This window comes from Neopsephotus bourkii, unplaced genomic scaffold (assembly GCF_033783945.1).
Source record: "Neopsephotus bourkii isolate Nb327-2 ecotype Australia unplaced genomic scaffold, CSIRO-AGI_Nbou_v1 NB_1394, whole genome shotgun sequence".
NCBI classification, from domain to species: domain Eukaryota; kingdom Metazoa; phylum Chordata; class Aves; order Psittaciformes; family Psittacidae; genus Neopsephotus; species Neopsephotus bourkii.
Window position 1 is genome coordinate 1,801,468 of NW_026901872.1, and position 19,411 is coordinate 1,820,878.

The window sequence follows — 19,411 nt, forward strand, 5'->3', positions numbered from 1 at the left end:
GGTAGAAGCAAACGCTGCACAGGGATTGTGAAACAGTAATTGTGGCTCAAATAGTAGTGTCTGAAAGCCATGCACAGTCTGGAAAAGATGGGAAATAAAATCGAGAGATAAGCAGCAGGGTGGTGGGCTGTGAGGTTTTTTTATATGGAGTTGCAATTGCTTAAAACTGTATGTGTTTGTGGGGGAGATCTGTGACAGAGGAGTGGGTAGGGAATCCTGTTGTGGTATACTTGATAGTGTTTTTTTTCTAGACTATTTGGAGATCTGCTGGCAGGGGTATAGAATGTGTTAGGAGGCTACTGGGGATAAGATTTCCTTCTCTAGTATTTTATCTTAGATGTGAGTGGCAGAACCCAGTTATTGGCAGGGAAGTGATAGTACACTTTTTAAAAAATCCAGATTAAACAGCTGACATTGTTTATTCTAATTGATTACATGTGGGATTCATGCATTATAAATAGATTTTTTTGTATGTCACTGTACTTCAAATAGAAATGTAACTGGATTGTTCTGTAGCAGGTTCTGGATCTAAAAAGGGAAATCTCAATGAAAACACAGCTAGCTTGTGAATTTTGCTAAGATAGACAGCTAAGGAGTTTAAAATCTAGAGCTTCTTTAGCACAGACCATAGAAAGAATAAGAGGACTGATTGGGGGAAAAAAGCTGCATCTTGGGATATGAACAAACATTATAAAATGAGAATTATCCATGTCCAGCTGAGCTGGAATGGCTGGGAGGAAGCGCACTGTGGGTGGTCATAAGGCATCCTGGTAGTGAGAATGAGTGAAGATTAAATACACTCTGCTGTCTGTGCCCTATCAAGACTAACTTTTAGCCTGGTTGAAAACTGAGCTGATGATGACATCTATAGGGATGGAAGCCAAACGGGTAGTTGAACTTCATTTTGCAATAAACGTACTATAAGCAGATTTGAGCTGAATGCCCAGTGGATGAGGAGGGTGTAACAAGAGATGGGGATTAAGATGAGGTAATTTTCCACTATGACAAGCAAAAGTATTGGTATATGAGATTACTGCCTCATTAGCAAGTTTTAGCTGGTATCATGTGACTGAAAGAAATAGATACTGTAGGGATCATGGATTATTTACTAAAGTGTGGCTTCAGTGTTATCTTTTCTTAATAGAAAAATACTTTGAAACAAATTATCAAATACAGATATGGTGAGAAGCTGTATGGAATACAGAAGTTGATTGATTGCATTGGATTCAGCGAGTGTTGGGTTTCTCTTACAAAAAACATCAGATAGTTATTCTCTCTGGATCTCCTTGTCACTAATAACTTCAACAATGCATGTAATGTGATGTCATTCATTATCCCTCCAGAGAAGAGGAAACCTGGTGAGAAAGGGGTTTGGTTAAACAGATGTAGGTACTGTCAAAAGAGCAACTGGAATTACTCTGATCTGCAGTAAATAAAGTTGGTAAAGGAAGGCAAAATATGTTGTTTAGTGAAGGCAAAATGAAAAAGGAGCTTGCATATTAAGTATGTTAATACTGAAGGTAGACTCTCCAAGGTGATTGGGATAAAATGGAGGAAGAATCACATAGCCTTAAAACACAGGGCTGAAATCATGAGTTTCTACTGGAGGTGTGCAGTTTGACCTTACAGGGTATAATAGGAATCTGTAGGTAAGAATGATGGAGGAGAACAGAGATTTGGGTGTGCTGCTACGCTGCATGATGACCGAGACAGTAGGGAATTGAACTATGTCAATAGGGTAGATGGGGTGAGGTTTTTGTAGTAGCTAATAAATGAAGCTAATTCAGTTGGACTAATAAATGAAGCTAATTCAGTTGTACATGGTCCTTTGGTATAATTTCCATATGCTTGCTGCCTGTATTCCAGAACTGTCAATTGAAACTGGTGGGGTTGCTGATCTCTCTTTCACAGAACTGTTTCCACAGCTAAGAATAGAATATCTGGCTCCGAAAAAGAAAACCAAAGAAATAGCGATGGCTCTGTGCAAAATACATCAGCAAGAGATGCTGATGTGGGAAGAGGGCTACACAAAAGAGAAGGCAGTCAAAAAGTTGCAAACATTTATCAGTAGACCTTCTGGTAATTTAAAACCCTATGTTCTGAAACAGGTTCTAGTAAAGAATAAAGGAATCATTTGCTTTGCTTCCCATGTATAAATTTCCTATACAGAATTTAGAATTTACTATTTTTATATTTTCAGCCAAGAAACTAGTGGTAGCCAACTGAAGAAATAAGTTGTGTGAATATTTACGCTAAGAAATGTTCGATGTATCACTGTGTGTGCTATCTTACTTGTGGCTGCTAACCAGACTTTTCATACTGTCCTTTAGGTTCCTGATGTCATCAGCAGCATAAGACAAGTCTCCAAAGCAGCACTGAAGGAAGATGCCAAACCAAGTAAGGATAGTGAAGATGCCTTCTATGACTCTCAAAAATTTGAGGTCTTATACTGTGGAAAGGTGACAGTGGCTCACAAGAAAGCTCCCTCCTCACTAATTGATGATTGCATTGAGAAATTCAGCCTTCATGAGCGCCAGCGCCTGAAACTATTAAACGAGCAGCGAAATAATGAGTCAAGTTTGGACTTACCCCTGTGTGAAGGAGATGCTCCAGCTTCTCCACTGGGTAGCCCATTTGAGGAGCTGGACAGCCCAAATAACACTGGAGGGCATGCTGCGATGTTTACAGTCGGCAGCCAGACCAGCTTGGCCAACCTGGCCAGCACTCGTGGCTCCTTTCCAGAGCGAATTTTAGAGGACTCTGGCTTTGATGAGCAGCAAGAGTTTCGCTCCCGGTGCAGCAGTGTCACTGCAGTTATGCAAAGAAGGGTTCATGACACAAACTTGAAAACACAGCCACGCAGAAGACACGCAAGCGCACCCAGTCATGTTCAGCCTTCCGATTCTGAGAAGAACAGGACAATGCTGTTCCAGGTGTGTACTAGGATGCACAATTTCATGTTGGTTTTCCACTTTATCCTTCCCCATGCAGTTTGAAGCTGAGACAAGTTTTGTGAGATAAGTAATAGGGCTTCAGTATGGTTTCATGATTAGTCATAAATATTTATGTATCTGTTCGTAAATGCTTGGAACACAAGTAGCTCTACTTTCTTAAGGAAGTCACCTCAACTCATGATCTCAGGTAAACTTTAAGAAAAAATAATTACATATGAAGTAATTATTTACAGGAGCAGAATTTCTAGTGAAATAATTATTTTATGTGCAGTTCTGGTTTGTCTGTGCTGGTGAGATCCAAGACATATGTGAAAAAAGTGAGTATACTTTCAGAAAGAGAATCAATGAAGACTTTCATGCACACAAATCCTCTTTTTTTGTCCCATTAGAAAGGAGCTCACAGCTTCTCATAAGGCTTTCACAGCCTTATGTTTGAGCCAGACCCCTTATGGTAATGTTCAGCTTGTCTTTCTCAGATGAGTACTCAATGTCTGTGCACAGAAGATTTCTTCCCTCGGACCTCACTGTTATTTCTTCTCTTGCCTGAAGTACATTTGACATCATCAGAGCTTCTATTGAGAAAACAAAAGGACACTTGAAGGAGGTGACCCATAAAAGAGAAGATCTTTGGACCTTAAAATAATGGGGCTAAATGCCTGGGTTTTGTCTTCTCATCTGCTTTAAAGATCATTCTTGCCTTTTAGTCTTTTGGAAAAATGCTAACTGAAGTGAGAATGCATTGCCCTTTCAAAAGCCACAGATATCAGTAGTAGTGAAAAGGATTTAGCTGAGAAACTCCTGAAACTCCAAGTTCGATATGCCTGAGAAACGGTTTGGGAAAGCTGAAAGATAGCTTGCTGCAGAAACTACTCTTTTTCATCCAAAATTGCTACACAGCCAAAAGATCAGGATAGTTTCTCAGCTGATCTATGGTATAGTTTAAAAAAAAAAAAAATTGTCTTCAAATTCTGTTTTTTATTGCAGCTTTTACTTGAGCCGCATTGTTTAGTAAAGGTTTTAGTATTGTCTGTCAAATGTGATCTTTGGACCAAACTAACTCCAAAAGAAAAGAGAGGGGCAGGGAAGCTGTCTTCTTTCCAAGTCTTTTTCTTATTCAGCTGGTCTTGCTGAAATATTCTTACTCAACATAGGATGAATTATGCCACCCTCATTCCTACTGAGTAAGCTCTTGTGCCAGAGGTACTCTTATGTAAACAAGAAATGGTTAGATTTGTGACATTTTTGCTGCTGTTAGTGTTGTGCCTCCAAGGCAGTGATAAACTAAACTTATTTTTCTCCCCTTCTTACCCCTCCTCTCTAGGTTGGAAGGTTTGAAGTTAACCTCATCAGTCCGGACACCAAATCTGTTGTGCTTGAAAAGAATTTTAAAGATATCTCCTCATGTTCTCAGGTAAGCATTAATATGAAGCAATGTGTAGATCATAAGGAGAAAAGCAGTTTGTTCTTCAGCTGGATTGTCTTGCTGGTCTATACATTGATGAAAAAAAAAGAAATTCAGAATTCTTTTTCAGCATTCTTTGCTGTTTTCCTTTATTCAGTCTCAACAGCCATTTTTAAACAGTTTATCCTACCTAAATTACTCTGAATGAAAGCAAATTGCTGTAAAAGAGATAAAGAGGGGGTGAGGATTTTGAGCAATTGTGACTAATGTATCTAGAAATTCTGCATGAAGTTTGATGCATCAGCTTATCTGGGGAGTACAGTTGAAAGAAATTGTGAAACTGATTGCTTCATGAACACTTGCATCAGACTTGAAGTACTGATTTACAAGAGTAAGAGTTATTATTCAAATCAGGGCTTTCACTCATCTGGTAGCAGCTTCAAGTAGATACTGCACAAAAATAACTTTGTCATTCCCCAGAAGCTTAAGTACAGAAAAGATGTATGTGAAATAACCAGTCTGAGCTGTGGTAGTGGCAGCTTTGATCACTGATCAGAAAACAACATGTAAACTATTCTGCTTTGGGAGAGCATTGCATATGATTTTGGAAGTAATCTCCATTTAGGATGCCCTGAATACGCTGTTTCTGAGCAGGTAAGCTCCTGAAAGTCTCTCGAATGAAAGGAGGGAAGCATTGGATCAGCCCTCCAGAAAAACAGCAGTTCAGTTGCATCCTTTCTTCTGGAGAATATGGCAATAGGTGAACCTAGCTATGTCGAGTAATAGATGTGTCTTGCAAAGTTAAAACCCAGGGCTGAGGGATTCATCATTCTATCTTCTTATTGTTCAGCAGCTTTTACTTTGGGCACTTTCTCTTTTGAGGTCTTGTCTTACTAACTTTTTTCGTTCACCATGCACATACATCACTTCAGGCCTCCTTAAACATTGTTACTCTAGTTTAAAATACTCCTTCTGGCATGCTATAAACCTATATTTCACCCCTCAGTGCTTTCATTTTAATGCTAATAGCAAATCTGCTCTTGCATGACTATAGTATCAGTGGTAATACAAAGTAAGAACTGGGCAGTTCTTATAACTCCAGTGGAGACTTGAGCTACCAACTAAAGGTCTAGGCTCTTAAGCTGACTCTGCTGTTTAACTACAATTTCTATTATTCCTGGTAGAGAAAAAAGGCAAGTGCAAGTATAGAATGGGACAGTATAATCAAACGATGATGTATTAACAGCTTTATAATAAATACAGATCAAAGAGATTCTTAAAATAGTGGTATGGAAAACAAAATTTGCAGACAGCATGAGTCTTCTCCCATTTGGTGTCCTGAACTGAATAAAATTGGCACTTCAGCTTTACATACTGAGCTCCTGGGTTGCATATACATATTGATAGTAGTCAACACAACAGTCCTAAACAGGTACAACCTTTGTTCTGCTGAATTTAAAGTGAGGGGGAGACCAGCAAGACCATGGCAGACCTTCAAGCCCTGACTTTTCTTCAGTAAAATGACTGTGTACGTACATAGTGTTAGGTAATGCTGTGTGTTGGGCTTTGGGGGTGGAGTTTTTCACTCCACCTCTTCACTTTCTTTGGAGCAAAGCTTTTGTTATTCTGCACACTTGAATAACTCAGGCACTAACAATACTGCAGGGGGTTTGGTTTATTTTTTTCTTAATGAAAAACTGCTACTTTAGAAAAGTTGGTTTGGTTTTTTTTTTCAATATATTCAATAGAAATGAAACATTAATTTCTTCCAGAGTAAGGATTTGATTACATAAGCCTCATCAGTACTTCTTTTAAGAACTTGGTGTTAGCCACAGGGCTTCTCTGTTGTGGATTATAGGGCAGTGATTTACTGCAGTGAGACTGCAGCTTAGGAATGTTTTTTCTTGTAAGCTTTACAAACAATGAAAAGGAGATGTTCTGTTCAGCTAGCATTCTGGATTCTTTCAGTTTGATCTAATAATGGTATTTTTATTCTATAGCTTAAGTATGGTTGATCTGTTGCATTCAATTCATTATCTGCACTCCATATAATTGTCAAAGCAGCAACTGTAATTGATGATAAACCCTGTGTGTGCTGTCTAAGCTCAGGTGTCAAGCAGCTGTACAGGTTTTCTTGCTGCAGCCTTGCTGACCTTGAGGGAACTCTGAATGAAAAAGCACTTTGCTTTTTTGCATGCCAAGTCCAGCCACCCTCTGAAAGAAATGTGATGGAGCTAATTGAGGAACATACTGTGTTACTTACGCTTCAGTAGTGCAAGCGGCATGTCCATCTCCCCATCAAATGTTCCACAGAGACTGAGAAGTCAGACAGGAGTAGACTTGTTCAGGCAGTGTCAGCAGTAAGGGAACTGCCATCTCACTGAACCACCTTTATTAAATATGGTTTCCTTACAAAACAGAGGGAACAGTTCACTGTTCTATAGATCAACATTTGTGTATACATCTGTACTTTTTTGAAGACTTCATGTGTCACAGAAAAACTATTCAGCTAAGTCAGGATTAGGGTGGACTATGGTAAACTAATGACATTTATGCCATCTTGGATGCCATCTGCATCTTTGTTTTGTTTAAATAGCAGAAATGTAACTTTTGGAATTTTGTTTTTAAAAACTACAGCATGCCTTGACAATATGTTCAGTCTGTCACGTACTGCATTACCAAATTTGTCTAGAGTATTTTCTGTAGTGACAAACAAGTTGTTTTGCCTCCTCCCTGGTACAGGTGTTTTCTTTGGAGATGGATCCAAGCAACCAAGTTTCTGTTGTATTTGAACTTGAGGGATTAGGCTTTCTTTTGGAGAAAATCTACTATTCCCATACTCAGATGATAAAAACATTGGCAAAAGCTTTAACAATAGTGAGTCATTTTCCATGAATTGGGACTGGGATTATAGTGCTTCTTAGGAAGCAGCTCTCTTTGATCTTCTCAGTGCTGTTTTTAGCAAGGCAATGTTCCCTGTCAAGTAGTTAGACTAGGATCTTGAAAGAAACCATCAGTAGTAATGTGTAGTAAGTCTTGAAACTTCTGGTATGCTAGTCTCAAAGAATTTATCTAAGAATTTGGTTGGAATTCTGCATGTCACCATTCCTTCCCTGTTCTTTTTGGTGTAGTCCTAACTTGTATTACAGGAAAGCAAAGATCTGTTGCTACTTTGACACTGCTGCAGTCCCGTGTTTTAGTGTGGGCTCATTACATCAAGTTTTTACTGTAGAGGCCATTCCAAATACAGTCTAGGACTCTAGTTCACTTCCCTGAAAATCCAGTTGTCTTAATGGAAGAAATTCAGGCCCAGGTGTATTGGCATATAACTTTTATTTTGATTGTGGAAAGAGTTTTATGTAACTTTTAAATATGAAAAGCAATTTTAAGGATAACTGTTGTAGTTGTAATACATAATTAGGAGTATGAATTTTTAATTTCTCAAGTTTTTCTATTGGTAAGTGTTGGAGTCTGATAACTATTTTTAGGATCACATTAGAAACTGAAACTATTTATAAAATAGTCCACTAATGCTGCTTTCAAACTCTTTCAGGGTATAAAACACGTCGATCACTTTGGTTTCATTTGCCGGGAATCTGTTGAATCTGGGTTAAACCAGTATGTTTGCTACGTGTTCCAGTGTGCAAGTGAATCTCTGGTAAGTATTTATTAACGATCCTAACCTTTCTGTCAGAGAATGTCTGAGGCATTTCCTAAATGTCTGTTATCCTGTCTGTTATTCTGCTGTGTAAGATGAGCCTCAGTGATTACGTCTTCTCAGGTGTGAGACTTCAGTTCTGGATGTGGAAATACGCAATAGGAAATGCATACATTCTGCTGATACATAGCCATATCCTGTTACTCTGCTGATGCATATATCAATAACAAATAGGAAAAAATCCAGATGGATGGGTTCACACATGCAGACTGACAGCATATTTGGACTCTGTATTTGATTGCAACTCTTGCGTTTCTAATCGTTGAGACACGTGGTTCTCCATTAAACATGTAATGGATTGAATCAGGAACAAAGCTGATGACAAAACCCAAACATCCTTTTCAGAGTAGGGTTTAAACTACTGGCTGATCTTGCATGTGGCTTTAGTCTGCATGTGGCTTTAGCATGTTTCCTGTAGTGTTTTGTTCCTCAGGAGAAGAAAATAGCAGCATCTGATCAGAGAAGAAGAAAACCATAATATGTGTGGGTGTGTACCACAGTAAAATAGTCCATTGGATATTTGGTAAAGGATGTATCAAGCAATTGAAGTTCCAGGTGCCAGTGACTTAGTTCCTACAGACAGTTTAATAACGTGAGATGCATACAGGAGATTTTGGCTACTACATTTTTATTTTAAAGCACTGACACTTTAAAAGAAGTTGGTTTCTGTTCTGAAAAATGTTTGTTCCTGATGGCTGTGCTAACCGCTGCTCACTCTTTTCAGCTAAACTTAAAAATCACTCTTCTAGCTAGCTGAAAACATAATTTGTTGATCCATTGACTAGCTTGAGAGTGAATAGTATTAGATCAATAAAAGTTAAAGCAGCTGACAGCCTTGGGTATACAATGGTAGCTGCGACTGCACTTTTATCAAAATGAGAGCTTATTATAAAATCAGCCCAGTCTTTGTACTACCAGAAAATGTTACATCTGACCTATTGATAAATCTGACTGTGCATAATTCAAAGACTTATAATGTGGTGTATAAAGAAACCATGTTTTTATGAACCTCTTTACATATTTTAGTATTGATATGTGTAGGTATGCCCAGTTTGCAATGTAAAATAAACATTCCTGAGCTATTTTAAGATGCAGTCTCTTGGACTCCAGTAGCAGTTTGGCTGTGGCAGGGCAGAGCTGTAAAACCTAATGCTTTCCGGATTCTGTGCTGCCAAGCAGGCTATATTGGTAGGCTTGTACATATTTGCTCTGAACCTAGTTACAGTTTGTACCACAGTTCTTATGATTTTAGGGTAGTCATAATCCATATGCTTAGCACTGTTTTGTGGATCTTTCATTTGAGAGGCATTGTTGCCAACTTCAAAAAGGTCTCAAGCCTGTATTGCAGGATGGGTATTCGCTGCTCAGTGCCCTCCTTTGTTGGTGAGAAGAGAGAGCACGCAGAAATTACTGGTAGTGCTTAAAACTGTGGAATTTTAAGAAAAACAAACAAAATAAAACTCAAACCTAGACCAAATAACTAAACTTATTGACACAAACTGATTCAAATTTACGTATTCAGGTCCCTGTCCCCCCTGTCCCTGGGTGACAGACCCTCAAAAAAAGTCTGTAGGTTTTCAGTGTTAGACTGCATAATTTTGTTAAATATTTCAGCTTTCTTCTTCCTCTTATAAAGCAAAGCAACAGGAAAGAGCAAGGAGCAAATATTCTGAAGTAGAATATTGATTTCTTTCCTAAGATTGTCATCAAACTGTTGTCTCCTCCTTTCCATGCTAATGCAAAGACTAAACAGCTTTTAAGAGGCATTGTATTCCCCTAAAATACAGAAGACAGGAGAACTCCAAGTGCTTTGTGTAGAAAGTCTGGGAGCATATTTGAATGAGTTTGGAAAAACACTGTCATCTGAGCTTTTCCAGTGCTGGCGTATGGGAACATAGTACTGTCTATTTGTGGTAGTGGCAGAGGAGAGATTAGGGCAGACTGCAAGGCAGGTTTTAACATAAGTGATTAAACATAAGTGAGTGATTCTAATGAAGCTGGTAGCCTGTATAGTAGTCTGGAGAAAAGTGAACTGCTGTGGGAAGCTCCCGTCTGCTAGTAGGATGGGTCTGTGGGGGTTTGTGCTAAAATGGTACAGTGGTGGGAGAAAAATCATTGAGAGGGAGCATGTGTAGTTCACAGGAGAATCTTGATGCTAAAGAAGAAGAAACCAATGCTTTTTTATTTAGCCAGAATATATTCAAGCCAAAAATTCCCACCTGCAGCTTTTTAAGACTGCATCTGCTTGCCCAGTGAGCTTTAGTAGCTGCAGTTACGTACTCAGAATGACACTGTCTGGCTGAACTTGAAGATGGTGAGCATCCACAGAAAAGTTAGATAGCTGGAAGACAACCTTGATTCCTAGAAGACAGCAAGTGAGGTTTTTGTTTTATTGTAAAGTGTCTGTCTGTGATGTGATTTATAAATTTGATGTGTATGTCATGCATTTTTGTTTATATACTGACTTTTCCATCCTTCTCTTATAGGTTGATGAGGTAATGCTAACCCTGAAACAAGCCTTTAGCACTGCTGCAGCTCTGCAAAATGCCAAGACGCAGATTAAACTGTGTGAGGCCTGCCCTATGCATTCATTGCACAAACTTTGTGAAAGAATTGAAGGTAGCAGATGAGTTTATTTTCTAATTGTGTTTTTCTGATCATTGTAGAAGAATTTTAACTATGTTAAGCATGTGGTTTCAACTTAAAACAATGTAAGAACAGAGGGAAAAGTATCCCAATAAGCAGCTCTTACCATCAGTTTGCACTGTCTGTAATCAAGTAGATGTGATAGCAGTAACAGTATTGCAACTGAATATAGTATAGCTTCTGTTTATAAATACATACCATTTCATCATCATACCTCTCTCAATTGTTAAGCAAAGTGGAAAAACCTACCAGTTCACCTTCCAGTGTGGAACTGTTTTTTTCCTTCTTTCTATTTATTCGCTTATACACTTCAGAACCTAGTTCTGTTATGGGGAAAGAAATGATTAAGTTAGGAGATTAATGTCTAATAAAGAAAGTTAAGGCTCAAATAAAAATAAACCAACCTTTGTAGTTACTCTGGAAGTGAGGTATGATGGAACACATCCAAAAGAGTCTTGCAAGATTGAATTAAAAATGAAGTCAGTAGGAGGATCCTATTTTTGAAGTCTCTCTGCTGTGTCTCCTTGCAAAGTGTTGTATGCAAAAAGAGCAAGTATGTTAGTCGTGTATCTTCTGGTCTGGTGGATGGTGCTGGTAATTGCCAGTTCCCCTGTTCATTAAAAATCACCATTGCTATTTATCTCCCTCTGGTGGATGAAAAGCAGAGTATAAAATCTTGGTGGGGTGAAATGCTGTTAGGTTGTGACTGGTATTTTCTGCGCTTAAGTACAGACCTTCAGAAGTGGTAAAGCTTGGCTGGGAAAGTCTTCTGTAAAGTAAAAACTACAGGGGCTGCTGTATAAGACAGTGTGAGTATCCTGAATGAAGGTACTTGCAAGCCTGGGATAAGTAGCCAGTATCAAAATAAAGTATTTTCTAAGGCAACAAGTTGAGTACTGTAATAGTAGTTTCATGAAGTTTGTACTTAGTGACTGAAAGACTTATTTTAGTTTCCTTTTGTTTTTATCCATCTGCTTTGTTTAGAGTCTAGAAGTTTATCATAATCAAAACCTACAGATTCATGACTTTGGAAAAGTCTTGATCTGTTCTGTTTCCAATTTTCTATGAACAATATCTACCTTGGATGGAAAAAAATACAGATTTTCATCTGATTTGGGGGTTTTGATTTTCCCCACAGTCTGCAGCTTCCTAGAACAAGCTTTGTAAGCAAGCATGTGCTTTATCAAACACCAGAAATTCTTTCATCTATTCTTACAGCTTTTATGTTGTTCTTGTGTTTAAAAGTGTCTTCAGTTCTCAGATATGACCTGTACCCTATCCTTACCTTGTGTAGCAATGCATCTAAATTTTTCAGTTAAAAGCATCTGAAAACTTCTGAGTATCTTTTGCACTGAGTGCCTCTGCAGTTACATTCCTGATCTGTTCCTCTCTTCCTCCTCTCGCATACGTTCGTCAGGCTTCCAGCTGTCAGTGATCTCTTTGTGCTAGGACAGAAGACATCAGTGGGTCCACAGCCTTTTACACAGGAGCCAGCCACTGCTTAACGAAAGAAGACAAAACTATGTGGTTTAGCAAAACCGGAAGTATTTTGAGTCATTGATACTGCAGATACACAAATGTCATATGTTAAACACGTATAAACTCAAATGGAGGCTTCTGTCTCCTATAATATTTTCCAATTTTTTTTTGGAGAGGTCATTTTTGAATCTAAAAGCTTTAATGTGCCTTTCTTTTCTCAGGACTCTATCCACCAAGAGCCAAACTTGTAATTCAGAGACATCTGTCGTCACTAACTGATAATGAGCAAGCAGACATTTTTGAACGTGTTCAGGTAATACATTAAAAGCCGTTATTTCAAATTCGAAAAAGACCATGATAAAATGGACTAGATGTTTCTGCTAGGTTTGTTATGTAGTTGATCTAGAATCTACTATTTTTCCACCAAACATCACGCTGAAATAGCATGCTCCAGCCTAACCTCATATGTGATACACTGCTATGGGAAAAGTTTTGATTTCCACGTCTGCTGAGATGCTCTGTGTTCATACCCAGAGTATTTTTTTCCTTCCCTGTAGTTCTTAATCTGTAAACACATTTCCCTACTTGAAAGTGATGTGGGACTGTGTTAAAAGCATGCGAGACATGCAAGAATATGTCTGGCATTTTCAGGAGTTGGGTTTTTTTACTTATTCTGAGGCAAGATTCTGATCTAAGTAGATGTATTCAAGTGGATGAAATACATAATAATTTAGGCTTCCAAAGGCTACACTCCTCTCTAGCTACCAGAGGAAGGGAGTGGCTGTTTGGTTTCCTGGGTTTTCTATTCCATTTATAAGGCTATCTAGTGGCAGACAACCTTAGAAAACAAAATGTGTGGGCCTAAGGCTCCCACCTCTCCCTAGCCTGTAGTATCTTGCGTGTGGAAAGTTTTGGTCTGTTTTGCTCAGGAGTATGAAGTCAGACAAACCGTAGTGTAATTTGACACAATGATAGTGGAATCTAGCATCTGGCATATCAGTATATTAATTTCAAATAATACATACACATGGAAGGGAAAATAAGCAAATCTTGACTTGAAAGGCAACATTGTCTTTCCTTTGCTGTTACTGACAGAAAATGAAGCCTGAAAATGACCAGGAGGAAAATGAACTTGTGATCTTACATCTACGCCAGCTCTGTGAAACTAAGCAGAAAACACATGTTCACATTGGTGAAGCACCATCGGTAAAGCTTATTTTCGTATTATTAGTCTCCTTCCTTCCCCTCTGCTAAAATGCAACCTTGAATACTATCAGGCTACTGCTAGGGTTCATCAGGGATAGCTGAAGCTGCATTTTGTAATTAAGAGGACTGTGAAAGAGAAATTGATTAATAGTGGAATGCTTGGTTTTTTTAAGCTTAGGGCACAAGAAGAGAGGGAAGAAGGAAAACCAATTATTTTTAGATCTAGATTTCTTTACAATGTGAGGATATTTCTTGTGTCCTTTCCCTTTCTCCCTGATCTTCACTGCCAAACGGTTATTTCTGGGGAGAATAAGGATGAAGAGGACATTGGTTTCATTTTAGACTTCAAACTTATCTAGCAAAGGAAATGGGTAACAGTACTGTTAAACTGATATGCTTTTGCAAGATATTCTTTAGGGGTGGAATGTGCTTTTACCTATGTTTTTGGGGTGGAGCATGTGGGGGCTTTTGTTTTGCTGGGATTTTTTGTTTGTTTGTGATGGGGTTTTTTAATAAAGGCCAAGGTTATATTGTTGCTACGTAATCTGGTTCAGCTCTAGTCTTTGTAGGTCTGCAATTGCAAAAAGAATTGCCAAAGCTGAATTGTGTCCTTCCTCATTTTGACAGACCATTTCTAACAGTGCCATTCCAGAAAGCACCACCAGCGGTGGCAGGTTTAAACTTGACATTCTGAAAAACAAGGCCAAGAAATCCTTGACTAGCTCTCTGGAAAATATCTTCTCAAGGGTAAGATTAACAACTCGTTGTCAGCAGTTCTCCCAGATATCCTTGATAGTAAAGATCTATCAGATTTTTCTGGGTTTTGGCTTCAGTCTGATAAACACTTCATGAAGTGATATCCCTATTGTGAAATCTGAGGGTTACAGCTGGGTTGCTTTTGGCTTAACTGTGCTAGAAAGTTTATGTTAAGGCTGCATGTACAGAGGGGAAAAAAAGATAACTTTCTGAATAATGAGTGTTCATTTTAGGTGCAAGTGAGTTAACTGAGCATTATCAGATGTGTTGCTTCAGAATCCTGGGATAAAAGTTGGGCTTGATGATCTTAAAGGTCTTTTCCAACCTAGTTGATTCTGTGATTCTGTGACCACTTGCTGCCATATGAGCCCATTAAAGATAAAAAATAAATCAGGATGGTTGCTTGATCCCCTAAAGACATGTTATGGTTTTTGAAAGTGTGAATGAATGTGTCTGCGTAAACTAGAAATCTTTCTGTTCAGAGAAGCAATGTCTTACCTCTAATAGCTAAAATTGCTCATATTGGTCGCTAAAAATCTTTAGGAACTAGTAACAAATTTGTCCTTTTGCGGAAAAAAAAAAGGCAGTATAAAGCAATGCACTTAAAAAGTGAGTGGTTCTTCATTTCAGTGTTGCTAGCTGGGCATGATACTGAATTGCAAATAATTACTGGAACTCTCTTCTGTTAAATAGCTTTTTAAAGAAGTCTGAATTGCAAGTTCTACTTAATGTTCCCTGCTCAGTAGGGAGTGTCCTGGAAGCAGAGAAGAGGCACATAGAGGGATAACTGAAGAAGGCTGGGTGCCTGGGATCCAGCATGTTGTTACAGAGAAAGTATGATGAGCTATGAATACTGGATGGACAGGTCAAACTGTAATTTTGAGCAATGAAATTGTTCCTTCTGCTAGTGATTTTGAAGTACCATGCTAAATCATGGTCTAAGTTGCACTTGTCCTGCAGCTTATATGGTCATGTCAAAGTAATCTACAAACATAGGACGCTACTGATGTTCCCTGTAAAGTAGACAAAATATTATTTGCTGGGGAGAATCCTTAGAACTTACAGTTAGGTGTGAATTTGATCTAGGACTGAAGCTAGCATTAAAATTCTTCTGGTCAAATCTGTCCTCTGTTGTATAAGAAGTTTTACACTCTAGGGGCTCAGTTTGAACATGAAAAGAGAGAGTGCATGGAAAAGAGGGCAGTGATGGTCAGATGATCTGGATAATTTCAGCAGTCTGGAATAGCATCAAATGGTGACAGCTATAGTCATGTGTGTGCTGAGTCTGATTGCTTTTCCACATCTAAAGAACATGTGACTGGAAAGTGCCCTAGCTCTGACAGTGGGTCACTAACCCTGTGGTGGTTTTGGAACAGGCATACATCGTTGGGAATAACCCAGTAAAGCAGCCCTGCGATATACAGACATAATAGCATTCTGATCATGTTAAGAAAAGTAACTTAGATGAAATGCACTGCTTAAGTTGAAGAGTCTTTGAAGGGAAACTGCTTATATATTGGTTGGTTTTGATAGAGTATGTTCCTTCTCACCAGGGTCACTGTGACATGCTGCATGTTATAGTGTAAGGGTCTACATAGTCCATGACTGAGTTCATGAGAAGTGGACATCCCAATCTAGTTTAGGGCAATTTTAAGTCTGCTATTTATGAAGTGGACTTGCTGTTGTCTCATCTTTAACGTGAAACTGCTATGGATCAGGAAGAGCAGTGTGTTATAGTGAATCATGGTACAGGTAGGGTTTCACTCTTGCAGGTCCATTTAAAGGTTACACAGTGCAAGAGTGAGAAAAAAAATTTACAGTGCAGTTTGACCATTAATCACTTGGTTAGAGCAAATACGTACAAGTATCTCTGTGTGTGTATACTCTGTGTCATGTTCATACATGTGTTATACAGTGACTGTTTTGACAGTTCTCATTCTTTATCAAGCTATTAAAAGCCTAACGGACTGTGGCTAATTCCTAAAGGTATTTAGGTACCAAATATCTATTGGTGTGGTGGGTTTTCCCCTCCTTCAGCCAGCTGCAAATCACATGGTATTGATGTAATATTATGTATAACAACACTTTAAAGTACCTTTAGTAACAGGGACCAAGAAAGAACTTCAGGTTTTGGTTTTTAAAGTGTGCCTTCAGCATCTTTTTGTAGATAGAAAGATTGAAGTACAAAAAAAATAATTCAGTACATGTGGGAGAGAGATGCAGCATCAATCTTAGCAAAATTAGAAATAAGTATGTAATAACTAGATATCTGGGAACATATTAAGTGGATGGCTTCTTAGCTAGATAAATAGCATCAAGTGACATTTTAAGCTACTTGAATACAACTCACCATAGGGAAACATGCTGGGTTCTGTGTTCTGGCTTCACTCAGTCCTAGAGGAATGTCACTTTTTCACTTGTTTTGCTGGACTCATTTTATTTTTGTCAGGTTTGAACTGAAAACAGGCTGTGGCTTCCTAGTGTGGTACCTCAGAAAAATAAATATAACCTCTGTTTGACCTCATGAACAGGTTTCTTCCAGCCCATGCTGCACTAACCTCTCTGTTGTTTTATTGGGTGTTTTTTTTCTGAACCAGAAAGTCCTTCTTACAGGGCCAAAAGTGTGTTTTTAAAGCTCGTGAGAAATTCCAAGTTATCCTTTGCTCTTGTTTTATTGTGAGGATCAGTGAAGAGATGTTTTAGGCAGATTATTCATTGGTAATGAGCTTAAATGAGATAGCGTACTTAACACTCTTAAGTCTTGAAAAAACCTTACCAGGAACAAGTCAGCTAAATAAATACTGCTGATGTTGACAAAACTTCCCCTGGACTTGCAAGCATACCAAGAGGAGCTCTATCGTTTTCTTAAAACCTAGACTATTTTTTCCCATATAAAGTACTGAAAGCAACTTCAGCTGTCACAAGTGTCTAACAGCATTCATCACCAGTGTTTCGTGGGAATTAGGAGTGGAAGGTGGTCAAAAGTACTGCATCTCTATCTCATCTTCCTGTGAAACCAGATGACTGTTAAGAAGTTTGGCAAAGATCTGCTAACACTAGTTGCTGGCTCATTTGCCTCAGGGCTATCTATCTGCATTATAATTAAAAAGTCTTCTTTATATTTGGTGCTGTTTGCCTGGATTTGCTGCTAGAGAGCGTTTTTTCCTCTCTAAAGTGTTTTAATGCTTTCCTTACTTTCGTCCAGGTGGACTTAATTTGTCTGAAATGTTTAGATAGAGACTAAACTCTGTTGAGATTGTGGTATGTCAAATGCATCCGTTAGCTTCAGCGCATGCACAGTACTGAAGTCTGGAGCTTTGAACTCAACTGTTTAAGCCAACTCAGCTATTTAGCTTCAAATGAATCAGGAAATACTCAGTTGCTTCAGACAATAGAGCTGCAGGTTTAAAACTCCTGGGAGCAAGCAGGGAGAAGATACTGTTTTGCCACCTGAAGATGTCACTGCTTGTACAATCCAGTTCTAGTCCCATGATCTGTGGTCTTACGTCAGATGTGTCACGTGCATGAACTGTCCTGTGTTCACCTGCACAGCTGTTGCCATCTTTGTTTAACCTTCAGAAAAAGAGGAAAAGACCAGATGAAGTTACGCACCTTTTCTCTTCCAGGGAGCCAACCGAATGCGAGGCCGCCTGGGAAGTGTGGACAGCTTTGACCGCTGCAACAGCCTTGCTTCTGACAAAGTATGTAAGGAGCTCAGTTAAAATTGGCACGTTTTCAGGCACGGGTGTTAATGAAGCGTAAATTTGGCACTCTGCTTCTAGCTGAAGGAAGTAGCACAAAGCACATCAATTTACAAAACTCAAGATTTTCTACAGGGAGGTGCGTGAGAACGCTGCATGTATGTTGACTTGAAGATTCAGCTTTAATCTATTGTTTGTTTGCCAGCCCTTTTTTCTACACTTCTCTTGCTTTTACGAAAAGCAGGGAATTTCTGGTCTGTTTTTGACTTGTTTCACTAAGGGAATTAAAAAGGTCATATCTTAACAAAAGGAACTGCTCTGAAGGTTAAGAATCCTTTCTGTAAGTTGCTTTAGGGAAGTAAGTATTTTTGATCTAAAACCAGCTGTTGAGGATGCAGTTTGGGGGCAAGCGGCCGGAACTGTTCACTTTCTTTTTATTTCCTGTTTTTAATGTTGTACCTCACGTGAGGATTGATTGCTGGTTTTCCCAGGGGGTGAAGATTCTGTTACGGTTTTCCTGCTTCAGTTACTCATGAGCTGGCTGTGTAATAACAGTCTCTCTTCCAGGATATTGCTGTGACGGTACAGGAAGTATGCTCATGATATGTCGAGGAAACTAGCTAAAAGCAGTTTCCCTACTCTTTCAAATTCCTGTGTTTTCCTGATAGAGCCAGAAGTCTGGTAGCTGGAATGCCGATCCATGTGAGAGGATGCCCAGAGTAATTAGTATGTTGTTTGCTTTGCATATACATATTTATTCCTCCCTCCTCTTTTTTTTTTAAGAAGGGCACTGCTGGTTTGGAGTAAATTACCAAAGGATGTCTGGTTTTGGTGATAATTAGCATACAATAGGCCACGACCAAGAAGGGGGAGAGGCTCTGGGTGCCCCGATGCAGCGTGCAGCCGGTGGGGTTAGGCAGGAGCTGTCGCAGGGCGCAGAGCGGCAGGCCTCACTCCGCCAGCACTTCCTTGCAGGACATTTCACCAGGCAATTCCCCACCAGCTACTCCTCCATCGTCCCCCGTATCCTCAGCCTGGCAGCCGTTTCCCGAGGAAGGCTCGGACTCCCCCCAGTTCAGGAGACGGGCACACACCTTCAGCCACCCCCCGTCCAGCGCCAGGCGCAGGATAACCTTCCAGAACGGGAGGTCCCAGAGCGTCCGGTCCCCACTGCTGCGGCAGACCTGCGTCGAGACAACAAGGTGAGTTAGGGCATGCTGTGCCACGCGACTGCTGCCTCCTGCCACTCACCCCTGTCCCTTTTTACAGAAGCTGCTTCTGCACTGCTGTGGGTTCTAGTTATTTATTTTCAACCTGTCTTGCCTACCTCTGGGTAGTTTGGGGCTTTGCAGTAACTTGCTGATCCCTGAATTAGCAATTCAGGAGTGGCATCGATCCAGTGAATTGATTGTCCTGCTAGATGCTGGAGCCCATCTATTTATTTGTTTATTTGCCACCTGTGAGCTGAACCTTTTTGGCAGTCAGGCCCTTTGGAGAAGAGGTCCTCACCTCTTTTAGCTGCAGACACGGTGGCCCAACAATCTTATAC

At 39.5% G+C, this 19,411-nt stretch overlaps 1 protein-coding gene across 3 annotated transcripts in view; it reads left to right on the forward strand.

Annotated features, from left to right (window-relative positions):
* TBC1D4 (TBC1 domain family member 4) overlaps positions 1 to 19,411 on the forward strand; it is a 102,810-nt gene that overhangs the window by 56,971 nt on the left and 26,428 nt on the right. For all 3 annotated transcript variants that reach the window (XM_061367749.1, XM_061367750.1, XM_061367751.1), the window contains exons 2-10: positions 2,331 to 2,933; positions 4,276 to 4,365; positions 7,910 to 8,014; positions 10,561 to 10,693; positions 12,421 to 12,512; positions 13,295 to 13,405; positions 14,033 to 14,152; positions 17,788 to 17,862; positions 18,838 to 19,064. In XM_061367749.1, coding sequence (XP_061223733.1) covers positions 2,331 to 2,933; positions 4,276 to 4,365; positions 7,910 to 8,014; positions 10,561 to 10,693; positions 12,421 to 12,512; positions 13,295 to 13,405; positions 14,033 to 14,152; positions 17,788 to 17,862; positions 18,838 to 19,064 — 1,556 coding nt within the window. The remainder of the gene's footprint in view (positions 1 to 2,330; positions 2,934 to 4,275; positions 4,366 to 7,909; positions 8,015 to 10,560; positions 10,694 to 12,420; positions 12,513 to 13,294; positions 13,406 to 14,032; positions 14,153 to 17,787; positions 17,863 to 18,837; positions 19,065 to 19,411) is intronic.